The sequence below is a fragment of the Neovison vison genome, chromosome 13, assembly GCF_020171115.1.
Source record: "Neovison vison isolate M4711 chromosome 13, ASM_NN_V1, whole genome shotgun sequence".
Lineage (NCBI taxonomy): Eukaryota > Metazoa > Chordata > Mammalia > Carnivora > Mustelidae > Neogale > Neogale vison.
This window is the reverse complement of record NC_058103.1, coordinates 151220273-151240715: the sequence shown is the minus strand read 5'-3', so window position 1 is coordinate 151240715 and position 20443 is coordinate 151220273. Positions and strand designations below refer to the sequence as shown.

At 59.3% G+C, this 20443-nt stretch overlaps 1 protein-coding gene across 1 annotated transcript in view; it reads right to left on the bottom strand.

The window, feature by feature from the left end:
- Positions 1-1806: 1806 nt before the first annotated feature.
- BCL2A1 (BCL2 related protein A1) overlaps positions 1807-20443 on the bottom strand; it is a 48861-nt gene continuing 30224 nt past the window's right edge. The window contains exons 2-4 of the mRNA XM_044231877.1: positions 14817-14939; positions 9347-9938; positions 1807-2091 (exon numbers count right to left, since the gene is read on the bottom strand). Coding sequence (XP_044087812.1) covers positions 1984-2091; positions 9347-9763 — 525 coding nt within the window. The 5' untranslated portion in view covers positions 9764-9938; positions 14817-14939 and the 3' untranslated portion in view covers positions 1807-1983. The remainder of the gene's footprint in view (positions 2092-9346; positions 9939-14816; positions 14940-20443) is intronic.

The window sequence follows — 20443 nt, the reverse complement described above, 5'->3', positions numbered from 1 at the left end:
CTGCCTCTCTGCCTACTTGTGATCTCTCTGTCAAATCAATAAATAAAATCTTAAACACACACACAGGGAGCTGCAGTTTGAAAGACCAGGTCACAACCAACCAGAAGTTTCCTGCCTTCCCAGCAGTTTTTACTCTGTTAATGAGATCATCGTGGCATAAAAGCCTGGGTTTAGGGGCACGTGGGGGGCTCAGTTGGTGAAACGTCCAGCTCTTGATTTCCGCTCAGGTCCTGGGATCACGGCCCGTGTGCGGGATTCTCTCTCTCCCTCCTCCTGCCCCTGCCCCCCGCTCATGCTCTGAAGCTCTTTCTTAAAAGCAAACAAACAAAAACAGGCCTTCCGGTTTCTTGTGCAAATGTATTTCAGGCAGCCATACCCACACACACACTTCCCGTTCTGTCCATTCATGACTTGACACTCAGTTCTGATTCACAGAAACATGACGGTAACTTCCCCCACGGAGCAGGGAGCCGGGTGCACCAAGGGAAACAACAGGTAGAGAAGCTCCCTGTTCCAGACTGACGCACGCCCAGGGGCCCAGGTGCTTGGCTCTCCGGTGCAATTTGATAAATCAGCTAGAGTGACTTCTGCCAAAAATCTTTCCCTCCTGACTTGCCCCAGTGTCCTAACCCACATTGTTAAGGATCCCAGGGGGACTAGTAACTACAGAGAACACACTGATGGCCCCCAGAGGAGAGGTAGAGCATGCTGGGGGTAACGGGGTGGGGATGAGGGAGTTTCTCATGATGAAATAAAGTCCAATAAAATAAAAACCTCTCTGGTTCTCTGGGTCTCTGCTCCGCAGCGGCCGTGGGGAGCACGAGCCTAGGGCTGAGAGCCTGCGTGGGAAGTCTCCGTGAGGCTTGTGCAGTGGACCTCCACGACGGCATGAGTGGTTTCTGGAGGGCTCTCTTCAAATCAGCTTTAAAAAAAAAAAAAAAAAAAAATCACAGGGGAAGTGAAGCCTGAATTAGCTGACGTCCCCTGGGAGAAGGCCCAGAGCCTGAGAGCAAGGGGTCTCGATTCTGTATTAGATGGGCTACTCCCTAAGCAGGTGATGGAAGCCCCGGGGAGGGGCAGGGGTGGGACAGAGACCGTCGGGAGGACGAAGAAGCATGGGGAGGTCTGGAACAAAGTGTGGCGCTCCCGTCCTGCCGTCAAAGTTGCTGACCTGCCGTTGGAACTCAGGATGTAACAAAAGACATAATTTTCTCATTTATGAACTTTTTAAAAAATGTCTTTATTTGGTGTGGGGGGCGGTGCCTAGGGAGAGGGAGGGAGAATCCTCAGCCTCCCCACCGAAGGCGGAGCCCAACATGGGGCTTGAGCTCACGACCGCAGGATCATGACCTGAGCTGAAACCAGGAGTCGGATGCTTCACCAACTGGGCCATCCAGGTGCCCCCTAATTTGTGAACTTTTTTAAGGGGAAAGTTGAATAATGGCTCAAAAATTAGTCCTTGACCAAAGTGCCTTTGTCCTGACTACCTAAGTGCCCTTGCGTCTGTCACTGCCTCTGTCTGTCCTCTCTGGACAGTGGGCCATGGAGCAGGGTCGGGGGGGGGCGGGCAGCAGAGGAAACCCCTCCGCACCCAGGGCCACAGGGGAGCAGGACGTGGACTTGCCCCCACGTGATCTCCACGAGTGACACGGAAAATGACTTCTGGGTAACGGGCGCAGCCTCCAGAAGGTCAGCCGCGGGACAGGAAAGACGCCCCTTCCTGCCCTCGTCCTCTCGATTCAGTACCTGCCCCTGTCTTGAGCTTCGTCCTTCCACTTGGACAAGGGCAGGACACAGATGCCGCACTGAAGCACATACACAATTTATTCACGTAAACGAGAACAAAATCTCCATCACATGGAGACATCAAGTTACAAAACCAAATTTGTTTATTTAGAAATAGAAGTAAGTGTTGGCAACACTTTTTGTAGAAGTCAAGGAAACTGGGCGCGTTTCACAACGGGGAGTGTCCCTGTGGGCCGGTCAGTAGTATTGCTTCAGGAGAGAGAACATTTCACAGATCTTTCCTGTAACTTCCAGAAAGGTCAGCCAGCCGGACTTGGGCTCGAACTTCTTTACAAAGCCGTCCTCCTGTTGGGGAATAAATTTCACAGTTTAAAAATCACGATACAGGGGCACCTGGGGGGCTCAGTGGGTTAAAGCCTCTGCCTTTGGCTCAGGTCATGATCTCAGGGTCCTGGGATCGAGTCCCGCATCGGGTTCTCTCTGCTCAGCAGGGAGCCTGCTTCCTCCTCTCTCTCTGCCTGCCTCTCTGCCTACTTGTGATCTCTGTCAAGTGAATAGGTAAAAATCTTTTAAAAAAAGAAAAAAAAATCACGAGACAGATTAGTGAGATGAAAAGCAAAGAAACTGCCACTTCACTAAAGCAGACAGCCGTCCCCTCGGCACCCGCACGGGTCTCCCCGGATCCATCCGCACCATCCCTGGGAGCGGTGCCCTCCAACGGAAACACAGCGCAGGCTACAGAGGGAAGTTCAAGTTCGTAGCAGCCACATTTCTAAAGTAAGAGGAAACATGTAAAGTTGATTTAAAGAACAAATTTATCTAAAATATTATGATTTCAAATAAATAAATAAAATATTATGATATCAATATGTAATCGATATCTAAATTACTGAGCTGTTTTACATTCTTTGCCCACACGCTTTGCGATGCGCTGTGTGTTTGCACTTAGAGCCCATCTGAAATCAGCCGAGCCACATCTCAAGTGTCCAACGGCCGCAGGCCGGACAGCACAGCTCTGGAGGACGGGAAGCCTCACTCCTCTTCTTCGGTTGTCTGACGTAGAACTGCCCTGATGTTTGTAAACAGGACGGGGGCTAGCGATAGAGCCGGGTGCAACAGGGCCTCGGAGCCCGAGGAGAGCTGCTTGTCTCTGTCCTGATTCATTCCGTCTCTGATCAGTTTTACAACAGTGTGAACCGTGCACTGTAATTCTGGACGGTGATTGTAGAGCGTCCTGACTGCACAGGACTTCTGAGATCACCCAGCCTAATACCTGCTCTTCTTTTGACAAACAAGGAAACCGAGGCCCCAGAGAACGTGAGCGGCCTGAGGTCACCGACCTTCTTCGCTCCTGGGCCTGGAAGGGAAGGCAAACCCTGTTCTTTTCATTCCATGAGCTTCCGACAACCACCCAAAGAATCAGAAAACTGTTGCAATCATTCTTTAAGTGTTCCCCCAGTGCGCTGGTCAGCCTTCAGCAACGTCCGGATTCTGGGGTGACGGGCCTTCACACCACTGCTGACATAGGTGACCACACGGGAAAGGACACGCAGCGTATCTCGGGCAGCTGGAAGAGGCCCGCTGGTCTGCGCCCGCCGCCGTCTGCCTGAGCGCGGCCAGAGCACAGACTGGCAAGGTCGGAGCACCTCCCAGGCCGCCCAAGGAAGGCAGCTTCTGCTCACGCGTGTGTCAGGTGTGGTCCTGCTCTGAGACACGACGTCCCGGCCTAACCAGGGGGACAGGCTGCTCCCTCTCTCCGGACTCACACGCACACGCTGCTCGCCGGAGGTACATGCGCCCCTCGCTGCTTCCCTTCCCAGGGTTCACAAAACCCATGGGAACGGGGCACCGCCGGACGGCTGCTGCCACCACGACGGGGATCACTGTGTGCGACGACCGGGCAGTCAGCGTCTCACGTAACATTCCGCTTCTCCACCAAAGAGCCGACGCGGGGAAACCGACGGATTCGGCTCTAGGAAGGTTAGAAAAGCTATGAAAAGCTACAACTAAAAGGAGAGAATCACAGTAGCTAAGCCTGCAAGCAACCGTCAGCGGCCGACGCGCGGGTCACCCAGACGCGCACGTCCCCTGGGGGGAACGCCGGTCAGCCTAAAGCAGGAGACACGCTCTGACCCCGGCCGCCGTGGGGACAGGCCTCGAGCACATGATGCCCAGTGAGCCGAGCCCATCACGAGAAGACAAATACCGCACACCCCATGTCCACGAAGACCTCGGAACAGTCAATCGCAAAGTCAAAGCAGGACGGTGGCTGCCGCGATCTGGGGCCCGGGGATGGGGAGCGAGTGTTCGGGCGCAGAGGCCTGCGGGCCGAGGCCGGTGATGTCCTCCGTCCGAGCGGGCAGTGTGACCGTCCGCACACAGACTCGGTCCGCCCGTCGTCAGAGATGGGTCCTGGGGCCAGTCGGGAAGTGTTTCTACGAAGGAAGGCAACCCAAGTGTCTACCAGCTGGGAGCCGGTTAAGGAATCAGGAGGCGTGAAGTGGGGGGAGGTGGGGGGGATGTTCTGCAGACGCTGCAGATGTCAGCCTGGGGCCGGGGAGGCAGGGCTGGATGTACTCGGGAAGGCACGTGCGAGACTGTCCCGTGAACCTTCTCTGGGATGACGGATGGTGGACGCGTGTGGACGCGTTCAGTGGTGGGAGTGATCTTTCTTCCGTCACACGTGTATTTTCAGTGATGCTATTTGTATCTTAGAACCATTCTGTGGGGCTCCTGGGTGGCTCGGTCAGTTGACTGCCCGACTCTTGGTTCCTGCGCAGGTCATGATCTCGGGGTCCTGGGATCGAGCCCCGCGTCTGCTTCCACGCTGAGCTGGGAGCCTGCTTAAGATTCTCTCTCCTGCGGTTCTGTTGCCCTGCCCCACCCTGGTCCCGTTCTCTCCGTCTCTCTCTTAAAAAAAAATTACATGAAGATAGATCCAGAACTAGGGGTTCAATATCCTGTCAGTATTGCAGTAATAAGCAAGGGTGCCCAGATCTGGTTCTTCCTGGGAATACTTTCCATTAAATTCAGCTACCTTGGCTTCAAGAAAGCCTCAAGCATAAAATAATATCCTGTGTCCATAATTCAAAGAAAACCAGACCCTCAGAATTGCTCGGAGCCAGCAAAGTACCACGTGGTGTCTGCACGTTTCTCTAGTGATTCCTCATTATTCGCTCGACAGATACTTGCTGACCCTCGGCCACACGCCAGGCACTGTTTCAGGCTCTGGGAACAGCCTGGTGAATGAACACGCAGAGTCCTGGGCTCACTAAGCTTGGGACGGGGTCCTGCATCCTGGTGCAGGGCCCAGGGCCGAACGGTGGGGGTGCCGTCAGCTGTGGGCGGCTGAGGGAGACAACCCCAGGAGGGCCGTGGGGGCCACACACACCTCTGAGGGGAGGTCCTTCCAGGCAGTGGCCAGAGCCAGTGCAAAGGCCCTGGGGGGGAGGGCGGGGAGTGTGCTTAGTTGCCCAGGGAGGCTGGAGCCGAGAATGTGCAGGAGGGGCTCCTAGAAGGCGAGTGCGGATGGGGTTTGAGTGCAGCGGTCAGTACTGGGTATGTGGTGCTTGCTCCCTGGGAGATCGGGGTGCTGGGGAGGGTTCAGACGAGGCCAGCACACGGCGGCTCCCAGTCTGGCTGCCACGTGGGGAGCAGGCCATGGCAGGGCGAGGACGGGAGTGGGCGTTCATCAGGGACAGGACTCCCTGATGAACGTGATGTAGGGTATGGGGAGTGGAGGGTCATGCCCAGGGTCAGAGAGTGTTCTGGAAGGACCCTCAGGGAGGCTCAAGTTCTGGCTAATGTCCCATTTCGTGAAACGATCTTAAATCTCCAGCTAAAATCCCAGAGGACCAACCCGACCCCCAGATGGAATTCACGGGTGTGAGGGGTTCCTGGAGAGTCCGTCCGCTCACCACGAGCTCCTTGTGCCCGCGGGACACCGACTCGCGTGCATGTCTCTGCATGTCCTTCGGTCCAGACGGCTCTTCCCAGCAATTGGCTCAAGGACAGCAGCGGCGGCCGCACGGGGCCGCTCGTCTCCACCCCGCTCTGGAAAGCCCCAGCAGCACCTGCACGTCCCAGCCTTGGACGGGGCTTTCTGCGCGTCCGCTTCTCAGGGTCGTGTGTTCAACCCTCTCGAAATGGCCCATGTGCACTTCACAGTTGCATGAGATTTGGCAGTCTACAAGGCGCTCTTCCAGAAGCGTCCGCCGTCTTCGAACTCCCCTACTCAGGTGGCCGTTACTGCTGCCTCCTACGGTGTGGACACGACGCGTCTCGTTCTGTCACGGGACACGCATTCTGCAGCGGGCCTCACTCACTCGGGGTCACACCAGGAGCAAAGGCAGGATTCAGATCCCAGTTTCGACGCCCTCCCCGCTCCCCAGGAGAGGGCGGGGAGGGGTGCGCACAGCCTTTCTTCCCAGCAGGCCCTCATGGATGTGAAGGCCCAGCCTTTCTGCACGACAGATGGCAGCAGCTTTCCCATCCGACCGCGGGAGCCCCTCCACTCTTGGCCATCCGCACGGGCAGGGGGCAGGAGGAGGGAACCGCCGTGTGGGAGGGGAAGAGAAAGAGGTGAGCAGCACCGGAAGGAGGGGGGAAGGGAGAGAAGCGGGGAGGCAGGGAGGGAGGAGGGAGGGCAGTCACTCACACTGAGGAGCACGAGAAAGAACGTGTGAGTTGATCACTCACACAAGCACACAACCGACACACGGGTCCCCGTTTCCCCGTTCCCGAGGGGACTCCGGTCTAACTGCAGGGCCTGGAACTTAGGAAGACTCAGTGTGGCTGAGCAGGGACGTCGCAGTCCGAGCTCTGTTGGCGACCACGATGGCCCCGTTCCCCCGTATTACAGACGAGGACACGGGGCTCTAAGGTTCGCTAACTCGCTGGCCTATCGGGGCGCTGGGTCTGGCACCTGGCCTCCAGCCCAGGTGCTCGGAGAATCTGTGCTGTGTCACCCCACGCGTTCTCTGGCTTGGAACGCCCTGGAATTACACGTGTTCTGTAGCCGTGTGCTGAGGGCTCTTCTCGCCGTGCCTCGTTGACATGCGTTCTAGTCGAGGCACGGGCAAGCAGTCTGGGTGACAGCAGGCGGGACACTGGACCCTGGGCTTCCGGCCGTCACTGCGGAGCGATCTCGCCCATCGGAAAATTCAGACTCTACCCGAGCGGGCGTGTGACTGAGCCATCTGCCCCAAGAGGAGCCCTTCCTGCGTTCAGTTCACTCGCTCGGACCGCGTGTCAGCGTCTCGGGGAGGAGGGTCTCACGTGGCCGAGCTAGTGCTGACTCAGGTGGCTCGGCCACTCCTTCGTGCGACCACGGAAGTGCCACGCCCAAGACGTAAGCTCTTCGGGGCTCTAAGCCCTCCGAAACCGAGGAGCCCCGTGAACGCTGAGGGTGCGCGCGGGCACACGTGTGAGTCTGTGCGTCACTCCCACCTGGGCCACCCCTGGAAGACGAGTCCATTTCTAGAAATTCTCAGAGGCAGTCCTGCCCCACTGAAGGTGAGTCCCACGAGCTCACAGCCTGTGTCGTTGAGAAGCTGCATTTTTAATAAACAGTCATCGCTGTGTGGGTGACAAGTACCGGTGTGAGCCACGGGACGCAGGCACAGGGGCCCCCGTGCTAGATAAGCGTTGCCTTCGCGGAAACCTACGTCTGTGGCCAGCAGAGCTTCCCACAGCTGACGGGGGGACAGTGGGACCTCCACACCCAGAATCCATTCAGCTCCAAGTCCATGAGAGTCAGGGACAAGAGATGCCTCATCACCACACAGGAAGGGACGATGTGGGGGACGTCACATACAATGTGACCCCACCAAGGGTTAGAACATTTATAATAACGGGTTGCCTGGCTGGCCCGGATGGAGGAGCGTGCAACTCTAGACCTCGGGGTCATGAATTTGAGCCCCAAGTTGGGTATGGAGTTTACTTAGAATTAAAATCGTTAAAAAATAAATAAAAAATTCACAGAACACTTATAATAAAGGAAAGCAGCTATACTTTCAAAAGACAGTTAACATACCAGAAGATATCTGCCACATATATAAGAATAATATATAAAAGTATATTTTACATAAAAATAGTATATAAAACATCTTTCATATATCAAAATATTTGAAAATAAAAACATACAAGAAAGAATTGCTACAAATCAATGAGAAAAAGACAAAAAGTAGGAAAATGGGTGAAGAGTATAAGTAGGCTATTCCCTAAGAATTAGGTGTGGTCAGTAAAGGTGTGGACGGTGCGCAGCCTCACGGGCAGGCAAGGAAGCAGGAGCTAAAACGGGAAGTTGGATAGCGTCTCCTAACCCAACGGAGAGGGGAGATTAGGACAGGTCAGCTGGGGTGGGGGCAACGTCGCCGAGCCTCTCTGGACGGCAAGAACCTGGTGCGTTGAGAAGTGGACGAGGCTATCCAACCCCCCGGGGGGAGCATGAGTGGACGTGCCCGGGAACGCACTATTTGTGGTGCAAAGTGGAAATAACCAAGAACTCCTCCAGCCCGACCCGGCCAGACCCTCCACGGTATATACGGACAGCAGCGTGTGTAGAACTCTTTACAATGTTATATTTTCTTTTCCTTTTTTTTTAAGAGCTGGAAAGAGAGAGAGAGAAACAGATGGGGGAAGGGGCCGAAGGAGGGGGAACCTTAAGCAGGCTCTGAGCTCATCGTGGAGCCCAATGTGGGGCTCGATCCCACAAGCCTGAAATCATGACCTCAGCTGAAATCAAGAGTCAGACACTTAACTGACTCAGCCCTGAGCCTCCCCCCAAAAACACTGTGTATATTTTCTATTTTCTGTAAATACATTCATTAGGCAAGATTTGCATGTAGCGTAATTGTTAACAGCGGATCCGGATCCATGTCACTAGGGGGAGAAGAAGGCTAGCCTCGGGGGTAGGCAGGCGAGGGACCTCGGAGACAGGAGTGCTTCGGGAAAGGGTGAAGTGCATCGGGTCTAACAACAAGCATCCAGCTGTGAAAAGCCGTTAATCAGTGACTTCTGACAAAGCCCTCTCCACTTCCCACTCTGGGCTTTTTGAGGTTTTGATAATAAAGTGAATTTTTGTTTGGAAATTCCCCAATAAAGTTTCTATAGCTGGTGGCACAGCACATTAGTTTTTTATCAAGGGGCTTTAACAGCTAGAGTTTGTTCTATTAGAAAACTGACCAAGAAAAGCAATTTGTAAACAATGAATTTGCAAAGATGTACCTGTGTTTTGCAACAAAGTAACTACCCAAATGTAACAGCATCTCCTACGGACTAAAGCTACGCTGTCACGGCAGCCCGGCTGGACCCTGACTGGGCTCCGCTGCTGACGCGGACAGGGGAGATGCCGCGTGGCTCCCCGACTCAGCCGCAACCCTTCACGCTGTTAGGAAGGAACATGGTAAGCACACATATCTTCCAACCACGGAGCTCTGACTACCTGGAAAGGAGCCAGAAATGTCTTCTTGTTTTAAAAACAAGAAACTTTTAAAAACAAGTCACCCAGAGAAAATAGTGGATTTTTAACAACTAGCAAGAAACCATGCATCCCTCCGTCACGGGTAAAAGCAGTGAACAAGGTTCCCACTGTACGTACCCAGCCTCCGTTCTGTCTTATCCACTCCCTCATGTTTGTCGTGATGAACTCTGCCACAAAGTAAGAAACCCTGGAAGCATCCACGTCCGGGGAAATTCGCTCCCGGAGGAGCTTCTTGGAGAGAATGCCTTCAAAGGCAAATACGGTCACAATCCTCCCCCAGTTAATGATGCCGTCTTCAAATTCCTTTTCCATGACTTGATTGAAGATGGTTCTGGCAGTGTCGATGGACCCCACGTCAAAGCTGTCCAAGCATGGTTTCAAGTTCTGTTCCACCTCCCGCTGCACGGAGGAGGCCACGTCCCGCAGGACCCGGGACACTCTGCTGGCGGCCGGGCCGGGCTGCGGGATCTGCAGGACATGCCTCACGTAGTCCTGAGCCAGCGACAGCGTGTACCCGAACTCACCGTCTGTCATCTTCCGCCCGCCCCGCAGGCCCGTCTGCCGTGCGCTCTCCCGGGAGCGGCCGAGGCCAAATGAGGCGGGTCCCGGCCGGGCTGGGGATGTGACTCACGGCGACGCGTGGAAGCCGGTGGAATTTCTGTGTGCATCACCGGGCGGCTCCTTCCTCCTCGTCACTCTCGGGCGTGGGCTGCGTGTGAAAGAGAAAGTTGAAACCGTGGAAGAGGGAAATGGTTCGGTGAGAGGCCACTTCCTCAAACTGCCAGTGATTAGCTCGGAGACTTCAGGGCTGAGGCAGGACGTAGAGAAACCAGAACTACCCCCACCCCCGCCGCGGCTGTCCTCTCACCCCATAAGGCCACTTTTAAGAACTGAAAGCAGGTGTCACACACGCGCACCCGAACGGTCACAGCAGCGGTATTCACGGTCGTCGGAAGGTAGAAACGGCCTGAAGGCTGGTCAGCAGAGACCCAGCGACTCCAGTCAGGGCCAGTTACTGGAAGGAAGCGCCGCTGCAGGGGGAGGGGGCTGCCGAAGCCAGTGGGGGGTGGTCCCCCATGCTGGGGACACGCAGTAGGAGCTGTGCGCGTCGCCCTGAGCCAGCCGTGCAGGGAGCCCCGGCGCAGACCGCTGGGGCAGGCTCACTCCCACGGGGAACCGGCATCCGCTGGGGATGAAAGCCTGTCGGAGGCGCCCAGAGCTGGCGTCGCACACCCTGTCCCCACAGCAGACTCCGCTAAATCGCTCATGTTGAGGTGGGGGGTTATGTTCTGCGAATGTCACCTGCAGAAAAGTGTCAAGACAGCCACCAGCTGAGCCAGGCTAGTGACGGTTGGGGACAGGCTGAGTCAGCCGCGGCGGAGCAGCCGGGAAGCCCGGAGCCTGGCTCAGGGACACCACCCTGGACACCGCAGACCTGAGGCTGGGAGGGGTGGACGGGGGCGGGGGCGCATCTCCTCCTCTGGCCTTCACCTCTCGTGGACCCTGGAACTTCTGACCCACAGAAAACAAGCCCTTGCTTCTCGCTCTCGAGTCTTGTTGAAAATAGAAACGCCAGCACCCGAGTGGCTCAGACTCACGGGCACAAGTCCCCTTGTCCCTCGCTGGCCACGTGCCCGGCATCTGTGAGGGGACCACGTGGACGGCCTCACGGGCTTTGGCAGGTGAGCCCGGAGCCCTGGCTCCTCACTGTCCTCCCCTGGGGCGGCCGCCGAGCCGCCGCCGCCATCAGGGCATCCCCTGGTGAGCGCGTGAGGTGAGGGTGAGGGTCTGGGCCACGGGGCACGGGCAGACGGGGCTCTGCAAAGGGCCGGTGAGAGGGAGCCAGGCGGACAGCAGGTCTCCCAGCAGAGGGCTGGCGGGGGGAGGGGAGGCCCACATGCCGGCCACGGCCACGGCCGCAGGGCTGTTCGCAGGTGCGATGGGCTGGGAGCCCTGCAGGACGGAAGCCACGCTCCCAGCCACGTCTGGAGCAACCTCAAGACTCCGTGTCCGGAATGACTATAGACAGGAGACATGGTTCACGTACAAGGTGCATTTCTGAACCCACACACGAGGCCTAGAGGGCAAGGGAGCGCCCTAGGGCTGTGGTGGCGGTGGAGGCGGCCCTGCCAGGGACGCAATGGCAGAGGGCCCCACGGCTGCGCCCCAAGTGCCACCATCCCCCGCAGTGTCCCACAGGCCGCTGCCCGCCAACAACGGAGCAAGGCAGGGACTGCACGGTGACCAGCCCGCTAGTCAGCCTCCTCTGGAGGGCAGCTTGGTTTCCGTGGCTCACCAGCAGTGCTGGGGACATTTTCTGAGACTGGGCTCTTCCTCCGGCCCTCCCTCCACCACCCACTGCGGCCTCCGTCCTACCAGCCTCTACCCCTGCCTCCCCCTGCTCTTGACGAGTCTCTGGGACACCCGACCCCCTGAGACTGGGGTCCTGAAGGGGCAGGACCTGCACAGAACACAGGCGTGCACTGCACACATGTGCTGGGCCTCGGCTCCTCCGTGTCCCCGGGGAGAGTCCTCCCAGGCCCAACTCCGAAATGCCTGCTCGCCCACAGGAGGCACCTTCCTTCCTCCAAACCACCGCTGGGCACCCGAAGAGCCAGCCAAAGCTGACTCCTCTCCCCGTGGAGAAGCAGTGTGAGCCCGCGGGGTCAGAGCTGCAGTCAGGCCCTCCACGGTCGGGTGCACGGTCTCTCTCTCGTCCGTGCCCGAGCCCGCACCTGTCCTTATCTGTTGGACAAGTGGAGTGCGTCCCCACTTTACTTTATTCCAGAGTTTCTAGTCACTTCTCTGAACAGGTGGCAGAGAGGAAGACAAAGTCTTTGCTAAAAAGAATGATTTCTTTCTATGCAAAGTGTAATGACTTAAGGGGTGTGTGGTGGGGGGAAATAGGGGGCCAGGGGCACGCAGCCGGCCACGGACTGGGTGTGTGCATGGGGCGGGGGCACGTGGCCGCCACAGCCCAGGCGTGAACACACAGGAAGGTGTCCTTCCTCAGCATCACGACCACCTGTGTCTGCACTCACCTGGGCCCGGCCTATGCACGCTTCCCCATCCCCCCGAGCTGCTCTGTGCACTCGGGGAATTCTGGGTGAAGTGCGGGCTCCGTGCTGATGCAGGCTGAGGGCGTCGCCCCGAGCGTGTGGGGTCTGGAACCTGTACGTGGCCTGTGTCAGGTGCTCGAGATACAAATGTCTGCCCCTGGAGAACTTTCTGTCTAGGAGACACTGTGCCTTCTTAGAGGCAAAGACCTGCGGGTGGAATGAGAAGAGGCGGCTTCTGGAGCTTAACTTCCAATATGGGGCCTCCTGGAGCCCCTCTGGAGGCCACGATGCTGGGCAGCTGCAGGTACACGGGTCTCACAGTCCTCTCCTCTGGGCCTGGGACTGATGGGAGGCGGCAGATGACAGGTGACTTCCTGACTGTGTCCTACCGCACCAGCACCCATGGCCTGACTGTCCCTTCTTGTCTAGAAGCTTCTACCAAAGAAGCAAGAGGCTTGGCCAGGGCTGAGGGGGTATCAGCATTCGAGGAAAATGAGGGGAACCGTGTGAGTCGTGTCGATGACCAACCGCCTTTCCCATCTGTGTGGCGCACTAAGCTGCGTCATCGCCAGCACGATCACAGGCCTGCACGGGGACGACCCCACACTCGCTCGCCACGTTCACGTGGTCTGCACATCTGTCCGCAGACATTCCGCTTCTCTACCGCTTCCCCCAGAGCAGCCCCAGATCTTGACGGCGGGAGCAACGTACTGGCTCCTGGCTGTGGAATGTGGGCAGGGCCGGGGCACGGGGACGACTCTCTGCTCCACGACGCCCACGTGGCAGGCTGGGGCTCGTCTGTACGGTGTCCCCAGCCCAGACGCCCCACCTGGCGGTTCCAGGTCCCAAGAGCGGGGGTTCCAGCGACAGATGCGGGCTACCAACGGCCTTTCCTAAGCCAGCTGGGAGCTCAGGGGCTCCATTTCTATCCTCCAGTACCAGCAGGCGACGCCACAAGCCCGCAGCTGTGCACGGAGGGAACCAGCACTGTTATTGGGAGGAAGCGTGTCAGAGAAGCTGCCGCAGCGGGCCACGCACACGCCGGGTCACTTAGGTGCACACTCATGCCATCAGGTGACGCAGACAGGCAGCTCTGACGCCAGAGGGACGCGGCAGGTGCTGGGGCCACGCCGCCCACCTGTGCTGAGAGCGCCCTGGGTCAGAGCCCTCTGGAGATGAGCCTCTGCTCTTCCCTCCGTCCCGACGGTGGGGAGCTCAGTCTGTCCTTGTCCGCTCCTGCGCCAGCAGAGCTCAGTGGGGAACAGGAGGCTCCCCTGGCTGCTGAGTGGCCGGGAGAATCCCAGCTCCAGGACCCGGGTCTCAGGTGTGTGACCTCAGGGAGAGGCTGCGGAGGTCAACTTCTCTTTTCCCAAAAGGTGGAACTTGAGTGGGAAACTGCTGGGCTTTTCGCTGCCTTGCAGGAGGTGGTTCTGGGGAACCCCCGGTCCCCACTTGCTCTTTTGCTCTGGCTGCTTCCCCTTTCCAGGGCAATGGCCAGGGCAGACTGTCCACAGAGGGCGGTGGTCTACAACAGGGACACTACAGGACACAGAGGGGAGTGGGATGTGCGCAGCCCCCGTCCTCTCCCACGGGCCGCGGGGCCAAGCCTCAGTGGTCAGGACGTGGGGGAGGCAAATACGCTCCCCTCAGGAAAAGCCAGTGGCCCAGTGTGACATGGCTCCTAGCGGAAGCTTGGTTTCCTGCCCAGGAGACTGATATCTAGGAAATCCAGGAGCAAGATAAGCCCGTGGGATTTCCCCCAAGTCTCCTGCTGTACTTGGGAGCAAGGCCTGGTGGGTGCAGGAGGGGACCCGTAGGTCTGCAGCAAGAGAGCTGGGGGGACAGGGAGGGGAGGAGAAGGGGGTGTGGAGAGAGGTGGCTTGTGGGGTAGCATTTTTCAGTAAGGTCACGGAGACCCCGGGGCGGGGATGGAGGAGGAAAGAGAGGGGGTAAGCCGGGGAGGGCTAAAATGATGAACGGTGCCACTGAGGACAGTATACCACCGAGGACAGAATACCCAGCGTAGCCTGGAATGCCATGCAAGTCTGTCCTTCCCGCCTGCGCGTACAGGGGTGCGCTCCCACCGGCCTCTCCTCACCCTCTCTGAATCTCTCCTGATACCCGCTGCCCATCCCACTCACCCACTCGGGGCCCGCCAAGGGCTTCCCGTGGCCTAAGAAGAGGGGCTCAAGCTCCTCAAAGGAACTTCTGCTCTGGCTTGACCTCCTTGGTCCACTGACTTTGCCACACTCCAGCCCCTGTCCTGGCTCCATGCCTGTGGCTCTGCGTCCCCGTCCGCAGGGCCCAGCCCAGCAAAGCCCCCGACCCCCGAGCCAGGACGAGTCTCTGCGTCTGTGCCCCCGCCGGCTTCCCGGCCGTGCGCATCTGTACTGGGTGCCGGCGGGCAGCTCCCCGGGGAGAAGCGTTGTCCCGCTCACCCGGGATCCTTCCAGAGGGCCCTCGCGGTGCCCGGCACGTCCGGGAGCACCACGGACGCCGGCTGGGTTCTCGTCTGTCTTTGTACCCACCGAGTGTTTGCAAACGGCCTGAACGGCCGCGGGTCTGAGCGCGGCTGGAGCCACATCCCTTCTCCTGCGGAGCTTCGCTGGCGACACGAGGAAGCACAGGGCTTGTCTCTGTCCCGTGTTGGTCTGGAGGGAGAGCAAGAGAAAAGCCCACTTGAGTGATGGGGACAAAAGAGCTCGGATTTCCCTGCCCTCCGCGGAACGGCGGGACCCACAACACGGTGAAGGAAGCACAGGTGTGTTTGGGGATCGAAACCGGGCCCCCTCCCCCGTAGGGCGGCTCCGCGTGGCGAGCGAGGACTCGGAACACCCGAAGTGCACAGCCCGGCCGCCGCCGCGGCTCACTCAGCCCGCTGCCCCGCGGACCTCACCGCGCACCTGCCACGGCCGCGCACCTGCCTCGGCCGCGCACCTGCCACGGCCACGCACCTGCCTCGGCCACGCACCTGCCTCGGCCGCGCACCGCACCACGTCCGGGGCCCATGTCAGGAGCACAGAGCTCGCCGTGTCACGGAGCCTCACAGACCGCCAGGAGCTTCCGCTGTTGGACGCTCAGAGCCACCTCACGACAGGACGTGCCCTCAGGCCTGGCGGGGCGGGGGGAGCGGGGCTCAGAGGGGAGGCCGGGCTGCGAGAGACTCCCACCGGCTCCTGCCGGCCCAGCACACCCACCACCAGCGAACACAGCCCAGGCGCGGCACGGAGACGCTTTCTGACGCAGCCGAGTCGCTGACTCGGTCACACGGAGAGAAGACACAGACCTGGGGTCACCGCAGCCAGGGAGCCCCGAGTGCACGGAGAAGGAAGGGGGAGGCTGCGAGGGCTTAAATGGGAGAGGGACGCGGTCAGAGCCGCACTGCGGGAAGGTGAGCTGGACAGGACCGGCTGCGGAGGACACAGGGACGACAGGGACAGCAGAGACTTATCGGTGTTATTGAGACGCCGTTTCCAAATATAAAAACCCACCTACGTAACGTGCCCACTTCAGGGCACTCGGGCAAGAGTGTGAACACCGATGTTGGTGTATGAACTGTTCTGAGCACCCCAGAGCGTCTCTCCGTGCCCCTCTGCACTCTGTCCCTTCGCCCTCCTGGGCCCAGGCAGCCACGGATCTCTGAGACGTTCCGGAAGCTTCTCCATACACCTCTTCGTCAAAGTTAAACTTGTCGCTCCTAACGGGCTTCAAGCCTCCCCGCCATGGTGCGATCCGGAGAGCTCAGGCATCGGCTTCACCGAGAAGCATCCTGGAAAGAGGCCAGGATACTTCCTGTCCCCATGACCGTGACTGTCCCAACACCCGTCCTGCACGTGGGACCACGGCGGGTCCCACCGAGAGCTCCGTCCTCGAGGTGCGTCCCGTGGCCCGTCTCAGAATTTCCTTCCTCTTTAAAGTAAACGGGAACTCGCCGTGTGCTCCGACCCCACTCCCCTTCTCCGCGCACTGGCCGTGGACATCGACCTTGTCTCCGCCGGCCAGCTGCGGCAAACGGCGCTGCGGCGAACCTGGGTGTGCAAAAAGCTGTCCGAGTGCCCGGCCACGTGCCCGTGAGCGAAGCTGCGGGGTCACAGCCGTCGGACTGCGTGAGGAGCACGCGGGCAAAAGCGAAGATGCTCCAGAGACACGGGGTGGGGGGGGAGCGCAGGGGAGGGGCCCAGGCCGGCAGGTGCGTTCTCTACCCCCTCACAGAACCGGAGCCGCGCTTGTGCTTTGCCGGCCCCTCCCCTTGTGCTCACACACACGCGCGGTCCCACGCACACTCACACGCACACTCGTGAGCTGTCACGTGTGCAGTCACACACGCGTACAGACGCGCACACACCCACACACACAGCTACCGTCAGCTTCCTGGACACCAGACCACGTGTCAACAGAGACAGGAAAACGCCCGGGACGGGCACCTCTTCAGCGGCCCCGAGCGCCTGGGCCGCGTGGGCTGGAGGCCGACGCCGCACTGTCTGGAGGCTCCGGGAACGGAGGTGTCGGCCATGTCGGGCTTTCGCAGCTCGCTGGCTTTTGGGCTCCTCTGTAACCGCTGCGTCCACGACCTTGGCTGTGACAGGGCAACCTGCGGCGCGTCTGACGGGTCCTCACCCCGAGGAGATTCCCGATGACCGTGGGGCCCACGCAGCCGTGCTGACTTGGAAGATGCCCACAGAGCCAGGCCGGGCTCCGCTGGCCTCCTTCACGCGGGGTCTGAGCCCCCCCGCGCCCCCCACGCTGGCTCTGCTCATGTCCTAGGACCCCGGGAAGGCGACACATGGGTTAGTCGTTCACAGGACGAGGTGGGCAGGGCTGGCCTGGCTGTGTCAGTCCCCGGAAAGGGCTCTCACTTTAGCCAGCACCTCCCCAGCCCCTCGAGATGGTGGGGACGGCCACAGCGAGCTCCCAACCAGTCTGGAGGCCCTTCCTGCCCCAAGGCTTCCAGAATGCCGTCTTCCTCCCTCCGCCCGTGTCACCTGCAGCCCACCAGGAAGAGGTCCCCGCGTGGAGGGGAAGTCCCTGTGCCCCGGCCTGAGTCAGATGTCTCCTCTGGGTCGGAAGTGACCGGATCCTTAAGGACACCAGATTTCCGCCTTTCCCAAAGCCAATGTCCTTGTGCTTCTTCGTTTTCAGCGTAGACGGCAAGTGACACTCGGGGAGGAGACTGGAGCGACCCCACCGTCCAGCAGGGACGCAGCACAGCAGGGGAGAGGCCCCGGGCTGGAGGAGACGTGCGGAGACCGGGTTGCTGGTCCTGACCCCCACCTCCCGGACTTAGAGCCCTCGGCCTCTGGGCACTTCCCGTAGGGGTCAGCATAGTACCTGTCGTTCGGGACGGCGGCTCAGCAAACCGGAAAGGTCCGTGTCAGTGCGAGCTGCTCCCCACCCTCGAGGGCTTCGGGGTCGCTCCCCCTTCTCAGCAGACCCTGCGGCTGCACTCAGCGGTGCCTCACTGCCCGCGACGGAAGGCTCCAGACCCCGGGAGCTGCACAGCCCAGCTTCCAGGCCAGGCTCAAACTCGGGCGTCCTGGACCCACTTTCCCATCTGGGCCTCCATCTCTCCACCTGTAACCTAAACAGAAAATGGACCAGGGGCGCCTGGGTGGCTCAGTGGGTTAAGCCTAAGCTTTCCGCTCAGGTCATGATCCCGGGGTCCTGGGATCGAGTCCCACATCGGGCTCTCTGCTCAGCGGGGAGCCTGCTTCTCCCTCCCCTCCCTGCTTATGATGTCTCTCTCTCTCTCTCTCTGTCGCTTTCTCTGTCAAGTAAATGAGTTTTTAAAAATCTAAAAAAAAAATGGACCAGAATGTTTCTAAATTTTCTCCCAGTTCCCCACATTTTTTGCTTCATATCTAGATCTTATAAGGGCTCATCAGGCTCCTGAGGTAAAGCAAAGCTGCTTCTAGTCTAGCGAGACGGGCACGCGGTGGGGGCAGGACCGCACGGATCAGCAAAGTCCTGAGATCCGTGAGGGGCGAGGGGCCCCGGGGGACGTCACACCACCCCTTCTTGCCGGTATTAAAATTCTTCTGTGGTAAAAATGTTTGTTTGTTTGTTTTAAGAATAGAATCTCCAGAAGCGCCTGGGTGGCTCAGCGGGTTAAAGCCTCTGCCTTCGGCTTGGGTCATGGTCTCAGGGTCCTGGGATCGAGCCCCGCATTGGGGTCTCTGCTCGGCGGGGAGCCTGCTTCCCCCTCTCCCTCTGCCTGCCACTACCCCTGCTTGTGTTCCCTCTCTATGTCTCAAACAAACAAATAAAATCTTCAAAAAAAAGAAATAAAAATTAGAAACAAAAAGACTAGAAGGTCCCCTGACTGCGCTCACGCCCTCATTTCTAGTGTGAAGGAGCAGCCATTCTGATAAGGGTGACTTCTGAAGGAAAGTCCCCTCCTCTTGTCACCCCTGAAGCCCCCGCCTCCACCCGGGGCCGCAGACGGCTTCACCGGCCACACCACTCCGGCATTAGAAAAGCTCGGAAGGATGGGGATTTCCAGAATCTTCTATTCCCACTTCCCATTTCTCAGGTCATTTGAACTATCACATATGTGAAGAAAAATGTCACTGACAGGGGAAAACACAAACCCTGGGGGCTTGGAGGAGGGAAAGCCCTGTTCCCGGAGCTGAGCCCCCGATTCAGGACTGTGGCCCAGGCATGGAAGGGTGAGTGGTCAGTGGTGCACCCCTGTTTCATGATGACCTCGGGGTCCTCGGCACTGTGGACGTCTGAGGAAATGCAGGGGTTCGGAGGCCTCACTTGGGAGCTGCTCGCAACGGAGGGTCACCTGCCCAGGGGCTCCCTCAGCCGGACAGAACTTGGGGCCACCCGGATGGACATAGGAACAGCTCCCCGGAGGGGATGTGTGACCTCTTCTCCCAGAAGTAGAGGGGCTGGCAGGCTTCCAGGGACTCACTGACCCCCAAACAGAGGGGGGGCCATCCCACTCCCTAGCCCCTCTGGCCCTGTCCCTTCCCCCACCCACCGTCAGCCCAGCCGGATGGCAAGTCCCAGCCCTCAGGCACCTGCCCACGCCGATGACCATGTGTCTGCCTTGAGGGGCCTCCCCGGCCTTCCCTGCTGACCCGGGGGGCCTCTGGAGGGGCCGACTCCCACATCTGGAGGGGTGCTGCAGATGGCGTGTGCTAGCACAGAGGCCCTGGGGGCCGGGCGGTAGAGCTCTGGCTCAGGTTTTGTCGCATCCCCTACCTGTGCGTCTGAAGCAAGAAGAGCCAAGACCCATGGGGCGCCTGGGTGGCTCAGTGGGTTAAGCCACTGCCTTCGGCTCAGGTCATGATCAGGTCCTGGGATCGAGTCCCGCATCCGGCTCTCTGCTCAGCAGGGAGCCTGCTTCCCTCTCTCTCTGCCTGCCTCTCTGCCTACTTGTGATCTCTCGCTGTCAAATAAGTAAATAAAATCTTTAAAAAAAAAAAAGAAGAGCCAAGACCCAAGTCCGACCTGCGTGGTGCGGCCATGAACCGGTTGGGGAAGGGGCCCCTGTCCCCGGAGTGGGACCACACGCCTGCCGCGCGAGCCACCAGCCACGCACAGAACACAGAGCTGGGCGCCGGGGAGCAGAGGAAAATTGGGCCATCCTGCCCCCGGGTGGCCCCGGCTGGAGTAAGTAGCCACGGGACAGACAGCAGGACGCGTCAGGAGGAGCCCAGGGCGACGGGAGGGTGAAACCAGGTTCTGATGGAACGTCTGCTCTGTGACAGGGATTCCTGCTCCCCCCACCCCACCCAGACATCGTGTCCCGGAGGAGGAACTGGCCCCCCGGGACGCGACAGCCCACATGGCCAGACCCTGCGGAATCAGCGTTAAACTCCAGGACGGCCTCCCTCCCAAACACATGCTCGGATGCTGCTTGGACACCTTTAAAATTCCCACGTGCAAACGTGTTAGGTCCGTTCCCGGTGACGCACAACGGGGGATCCGTGTCACTGATCCGGGGTCACCGCGTCCAGCAGGGCCTCTGGCCTGCCTCCCACCCAGAAAACTCCGGAAGCCTCCGCGGGGCGCCACCTAGTGCTCCCATGTGGGATGGCAGCCGAGGCAGGAAGCGGCTTCCAAGAGCGAGACCTTCTTCCCGGGGCCAAGGTCAGGCAGCAGGTGGGGCAGTGGGCAGCAGCCCCCCATGGTGAGGGTGTGGCGG